This window comes from Cololabis saira, chromosome 3 (genome assembly GCF_033807715.1).
Source record: "Cololabis saira isolate AMF1-May2022 chromosome 3, fColSai1.1, whole genome shotgun sequence".
Classification (NCBI taxonomy): domain Eukaryota; kingdom Metazoa; phylum Chordata; class Actinopteri; order Beloniformes; family Belonidae; genus Cololabis; species Cololabis saira.
The window spans coordinates 51053656-51060445 of record NC_084589.1 but is presented as its reverse complement, the minus strand read 5'-3'; the positions used below and the strand labels follow the sequence as shown (position 1 = coordinate 51060445).

Here is a 6790-nt window from a genome sequence, read left to right as displayed (position 1 = left end):
AACCCAGGGCTCTTATTGGGGTTTTTAAAAACCGGAATATGAGCAAATTCCGGTTATTCAAAGGGGTTATTGGTGTTTACATGGCCGTGCAAAACTGGGTTATTGCTAATATTCCGGTTAGAAAAGGGTTATTGATGCATGGAAACGCAGTCAATGAGATAAGAAGGTTGATCAGGTTTTATTTAACTATCAGCGTCTCAAACATGTAAGATAAAACCTGTTTGTGAAAGATTTATCAGTTTTTAGGAAACAAAGTCACTTTTTTGTGAAACTGATTATTCAAAATATTTTCTAAAACTTCATAAAGTCAATGTTCTGAAATGTTTGCTCCAGATTTTATGTTCTGGTCTTAGTTTTATTTTATTTTTATTTTTTTAGATACCAATGAGCTTTTTTTTTAACATTTTCATCTCAGGTGAATAATTGTTGCAGTAGACATTATTAATAACTGCCAGGTTTGTTTTCATCACTTCACCAGGATGAGCCTCCGTTAGTCTGGAACATCTGGAGTTGTGACTGGGTTGTATTTAGGGACTAAACTTTAAAGGGGACCTATTCTGAAAACAGGTTTTTTCCTGCTTTAACATATATAAAGTGGTCTCCCCTCAGGCTGACAACTCAGACATGGAGGAAAGAAACCAGATTCTGCAGTGTCTGTACAGCTGCCCGGACGAGCCGTCCAGTGGTTGACCTTTCCTCCAGTTTGTTTCTGTTTTGCCCCGCCTATGTCCCATCTGCCCTGATTGTCTCCACCTGTGTCTCATTATCCCCTGTGTATATCTGGTCTTGTCTTTCCCCTGCTCCTTGTGGTTCCGTACTGTGCTTCCCTCCATGTGTCCTGTTTTTGCTCCAGTTTTTGATCCCTGTTTCCGTGTGTTTTTGATCCTGCTAAGCAGCGCTTTGGTTTTTGGTCCTTGCCTTTTCTTTGGAATAAACCCTTTTTTGTTGAACTCCTGCCTTCGCTCTCCTGCATCTGGGTCCTCACCACACCAGTCCTGACAGATCCGTCCAGTGTGATGTGGATCTACGAACCGTTCAGATTCTGCTCCCGTCGTTACGGAACCAAAATGTGAAACCACTAACAACTAACTCCACCGGCCGGAGCTTCCACCATTTTTTCATAGCGGTGTATCGCATCATTCAGGCAGCCAATCAGCACAGAGCCTCATTATCATAGCCCCGCCCACTCAGAATCCTGCATAGATAATGAGGTTAGAGAATGGGAAGATAAAGACATGGTTTAGAGACTGAATTTCTAATTTATTTAGCAAAAAAACAATCAAAAGCTTGTTTTTAAGACATTCAAGGCCTGTTTAAAATAGGTATTAGATGCCATAATAGGTCCCCTTTAAATGTTCACCTGTGTGTGTTGCCCCCCCCCAGCCTGCAGGTTCCCCCCCGCCCCCCTCCCTGCTGACGTCTACCTCACCTGTGTGTGTTGTCCCCCCCCAGCCTGCAGGTTCCCCCCCGCCCCCCTCCCTGCTGACGTCTACCTCACCTGTGTGTGTTGTCTCCTGCTGCTGCTGATGTTCAGCTTCCTGCAGGTTTACAGCAGCCGCCTGAGACGAGCCGTCACCGCCTCCTATCACCCCAAGGTACAAGATACACACATGTACACACTCACACACGCATGCACACACACACATATACACACACACACACACACACACACACATATACACACACACACACACACACACACACACACACACACACACACACACACACACACACACACACACACACACACACTCACACACACACAAATACAGTGCAGACCAAAAGTTTGGACAGACTTCCACTTCCACACTTGGTCCTTACTGTATATGTACACACAGACACATATATATATATATATATATATATATATATCAATGGGGTAAAGTCAAGCCTACATACTAACGTATACAAACATTTGTATACGTTTTAAGTTTTCTAGTAATAATGTCAGATGAAGCGTTCCAAACCCAAAAGAATGATTCCTCTAGTGTATCTGTCCTTTGTGGATGTGACGTCACATGGCGCTGCATGCACGTTCTCCCCGTTCTCCCGTGCCGGCTTCACTGTTGGCTGCAGTACCCCCAACGGCCGTCGTGGTGAAGGGTGGCGCTAGAGAGTCTCATTTCTTAAAAGGAGCCTCAAGCTCCTTTAAACTTGTTTTTTAAATGTTTCCATAATCATGTTTCCCTCCTGTTCTCTGAAGTCGTTATTAGGTAGTTGTTAGTAGTTATTAGGTAGAGTAACCACACGGGCCTCCACCAACGGTGATTGTCGTATCCCAAAGTATAAGACTCTTTTGGTGAGTCTGTCTTTTCTGTGAAGGTCCAAAACTCTGGAATTCTTTACCCACTAATTTAAAATTAGAAACGCGTGGCGATATTTTCAACAGAGGACTCAAACTATGGCTCAAATCTAAACAACAGTGCCTACATGCATAGGTCAGGTCTGGTTCTGCTCTTGAATGTTGTCTTTGCTTTATATCTTATGTCATCCTCTAATTTTATTGTCTGTACTACAAGTGTTGCAAATTATCATGTATGCTAAAACTCAAACAGTGCATTTGGTTTGTCCTATGTAATTGTGATGTCCATACCAAATAAAGAAATAATATATATATATACCGTATTGACCCAAATATAAGACGACCCTGATTGTAAGACGACCCCCTCATTTTCAAGACTCAAATTTGAAAAAAGACTTTTTTTTAACACCAAATTAAATTTTTATACAGAAAGTTATTACAGTACATCTGAAACAAATGATTATAACAATATATTTGAAAGAAAAAGCCTGTTATTTTGCCTCATTCAAATCATGATCTTGAAGTTTTGCATCATAACTTCTTCCACCCACTTTTCTCCAGATTGTCGCTACGTTTCTCCATTTTCTGTTATCTCTTCTGTTATTTTCTTCTCTTTTCTTTCTTACCGCTATTTTTTATTTTTCTTCTTCGTGACAGGGGTTGGCTTTGGCCTGGGGAGTTATATATATATATATATATATATATATATATATATATATATATATATATATATATATATATATATATATATATATATATATATACATATATATATATATATATATATATATATATATATACATATATACATACATATATGTACACACACACACACATATAAAAACACAGACACACATGCATAAGTACACACACGTCCATCCATCCATGTTTTTACTCTGCTAGATCCCTCTTGTTAGTAAACAGAGTGGTGTGTTTGGGTGTGGGCAGTTGGAGGAACTGTTCCACCATAACAAGGGTGTAGTTTCAGCAGCTGTAAGTTTATTAGTTCTGGAGGAGAATAAAACTGTAACAGCTCCAGACGGGCCAGGGAGGGTTCTGGATCTATATATATATATATAGATAATATAATATAACCTAATATAAGAGAAAGATAACAGAAATGTAACTGCAGTTCCAACAACAGATATTCTGTAAAATGTGATGAAAACAGAGTAAAATGATCTGGAAAAAGCTCATAAACGCAGACGTGACTCTCAACACATCAGACTTTGAACCTGAGACACTTTACCACTTCACTTTAGTAGCATGTCCTGGTTGCCGGCGGTAACCGTCTACTCTACACCGCGCCTCATCTTTCCCTCAGACCATCACGAGTTCTGGATCTTTATGTCTTTCATCTCCGTTACGACATGAGGAACTGTTTAGTTCTGTGGTCTCTGTTTTCATCTCTGTTCGTCCCTCCTCCTTCTCAACTCCGTCTGTGTTGTTTATTGACGACCGAGCTGGAGGGTTACCGTGGCAACCGGCTCCCAGCTGACGTCAGCTCCAGCTGATGCAGCCGAGTCATGTTTAACTGGAGACACACACACACTCACACACACGCACACGCACACGCGCACACACACACACACACACACACACACACACACACACACACACACACACACACACACACACACACACACACACACACACACACACACACACACACACACACACACACACACACACACACACACACACACACACGCTCTGTTGTGTTTGAGCTGCAGGAAATCTGATCCCAGAGCAGATTATAGTAAGAGCTTTATGACAGCTGAGTTGATGGTGTTAAACGAGAGGAGAGGGGGATGAAAACACGCAGAACAGCAGAAGATGAAGGGGACTTTACTTCTTTACTTCCCTTCATCCCCCCGTCCTTCACACGTGAGCAGCTCAGCGACGTCATCGTTTTCGGGACCCTCGTCTCTGTTAGCCACGCCCACTGGCCCGTTAGCCCCGCCCACTGGATGAGGTCACAGGCCCCGCCCACCCTCAAACCTCTGGATGACATCACAGGGCGTCTGTCCTTCTCTACACAAACTTACACGGCTGATTGTTTCTCCTCCAGCCACCAGAGCGAATCATTTCCTGTCCCAGACTCAGCGGGAAACGTTTCCTGGACAGTTTCCAGTTTGAGAGTCGTCTCTAACGGGTTTAACCTCGATCAGAAACTGTATCTGTTTTATTGTCTGTTCCGGAGCTGCAGCTCTGCAAAGCTGACATCAAACCTCTGTCTGACTTCTGAAACAACACAAAACATCCTGTTAATTATGTCTGCAAATCAAACCTCTTCCAATCTTTAATTTAACAGCTTCTACATGATTATTTTTAGCATCATTATGAATTTATTGGGGTTAGTTTATGTATTTTTTATTTAGAATTTTATGGCTTGAACACAACTTCTTTTTCCTTCTTTTGATGGATGGATGGATGGATGGATGGATGGATGGATGGATGGATGGATGGATGGATGGATGGATGGATGGATGGATGGATGGATCTAACGATAAAGTCAAACTTTAAACATCAGGCAGGTTATTTGTACATTCATCCTCTCATCCAGAACCGGGTCGTGGTTCTCACTGTTTTACCTGCTGAAGTATCTGTTGTTACACTCATGTTTCCAAGTGTGTGAATTCCTTACGTTCTACTGATTATCATGTGTTTTTCTGTCCGTCAGAGGGAGAAGAAGAGAGTGTTGTTCCTCTACAACCTGCAGCTCCACAGGAAAGTGTCTCGGGGCGACAGGAAGCGGGTCGTGGGCCGAGGACGGGCCAGGACGGTGGGTGGAGACCATGGATGTATTATAGAACGGTGGAGACGCACACAAACACATCTGGTGACTCAGGGTTAAACTTTACAGGAGAAACACGAGTTCCTCTCTCCGGAGTAGCAGCTCTCCGTTCAGCCAAGCACCGTCTAACGTTTACTAGAGACGCACCGGTCAGGAATTTAAAAGCCGATAACCGATCACTAAAATCAGTATCTGCCGATCACCGATCACAGTGAAATCCATAAATAAAATAATAGGTATAAAAATTAGGGGATGAGAAATTATCATGAATTAACTGTTTTATTTCAGTGCAGTATTTCACTCTTAGGACCAAATCCACAAAAGGATTACGCGGCTTTTGCGGCCGCTAAACCGGTGCAAATGAGACAAAAAGAGAGCGTCTAATTCCAAAGGGGGAATTGCTCCACAAACTGCGCTGCCAAGCAAATAGTGTCATGGTGCGCCGGTGCCATTTGCATGCATGTAAATTAGGTAATATTCATACATTCGGCGCAAAATTGCCCCCTTTCTATGCAAATAAGCCTCATTGGAAAAACCGTCTAATTCACAAAGGCCAGCGCTATTTGTCACACGCAAAAATTGTGGAGCAAATACCGTCTTTTGGAAGCGTGTATTAAACTGCCCGCAAACTCCTCACTCCCTCTCTGTCTCTGTTTCTCTCTCTCTTCAATATCATTCAAGCCTGTGTGATACTGAATGATATTAAGGGTGAAATCTACAGTCAGACATGACTGTAGACAGTCAGATCAAGTGGGGTTGTGGAATTATCTCGGATTTAAAAATAAAAATAACAGGACGGAGTTCAGGATTCATCCATACATAAGGGGCTGCTTTATTACAAACAATTCCACCATATAAACATATACATCTAGAATGTGTGTGTTTAAGTTTCTCAGACAAGGGAAAATTGCACTCAGGTGCAAAACTTTATGGGCGTGTTTGCGCCGGCATATCATTAGAGCAAAATCTTTTGTGAATAGGACCTTAAAGCGGGGCAAATGCGGCGCAATTCAAAGCGCTATTTGCGGGCGCAATCTATTCTTTGTGGATTTGGCCCTTAGAGACGACTTAGACTCTTAGAACAAAGAGTAAGTGTAGCTGACTAGTTTGTTAGGAGGAGGTCTGGGCCTGCAGGACTGGGGACCCCCCAGGGCCTGCAGGACTGGGGACCCCCCAGGGCCTGCAGGACTGGGGACCCCCCAGGGCCTACAGGACTGGGGACCCCCCAGGCCGGGGTGGGATAGCTGAGCCCCCACTAATGAGTCAGTAAAGGAGCAGCAGGTCCAGACTTCTGTCCGTCTGTCTGCAGGTGTTCCAGCGTCTGAGCAGGTGGTGGCGTCACCTGCTGCCCCGTCACCAGCAGGGGGCGCCAGACTCGGAGGAGCCGCGCTACGCCTGTGGTTAGGAGGAGGAAGGAGCTGCAGCCCGGCCCAGACCTGATCCTGCAGGTCCTGCAGGTCCAGGTCCAGCAGGTCCAGTTCCACCCCCACCCTTGTCTCAGTAAACTCTCTCCGTACTCCTCCGTCTCCTCCTGACTCTCATTGACTACGTTTACCTGCAGTCGAAATTTGGGTTATTGCTAATATTCCTGTTACTGAAACATTGGGAATATTCGGTTTCCATGTTAATTAATCATTCAGAATATCTGGATCAAACCAGCGACGCACGGAGAACGTGATGACGTAATTCCC

General features: G+C 43.7%; 1 protein-coding gene across 1 annotated transcript in view; it reads left to right on the top strand.

Moving 5' to 3' along the window:
- The window catches only part of dcst1 (DC-STAMP domain containing 1), a 39447-nt gene extending 32943 nt beyond the window's left edge, over positions 1 to 6504 (top strand). Inside the window, exons 14-16 of the mRNA XM_061718092.1 lie at positions 1453 to 1595; positions 4986 to 5087; positions 6409 to 6504. Coding sequence (XP_061574076.1) covers positions 1453 to 1595; positions 4986 to 5087; positions 6409 to 6504 — 341 coding nt within the window. The remainder of the gene's footprint in view (positions 1 to 1452; positions 1596 to 4985; positions 5088 to 6408) is intronic.
- The last annotated feature ends 286 nt before the right edge of the window (positions 6505 to 6790 follow it).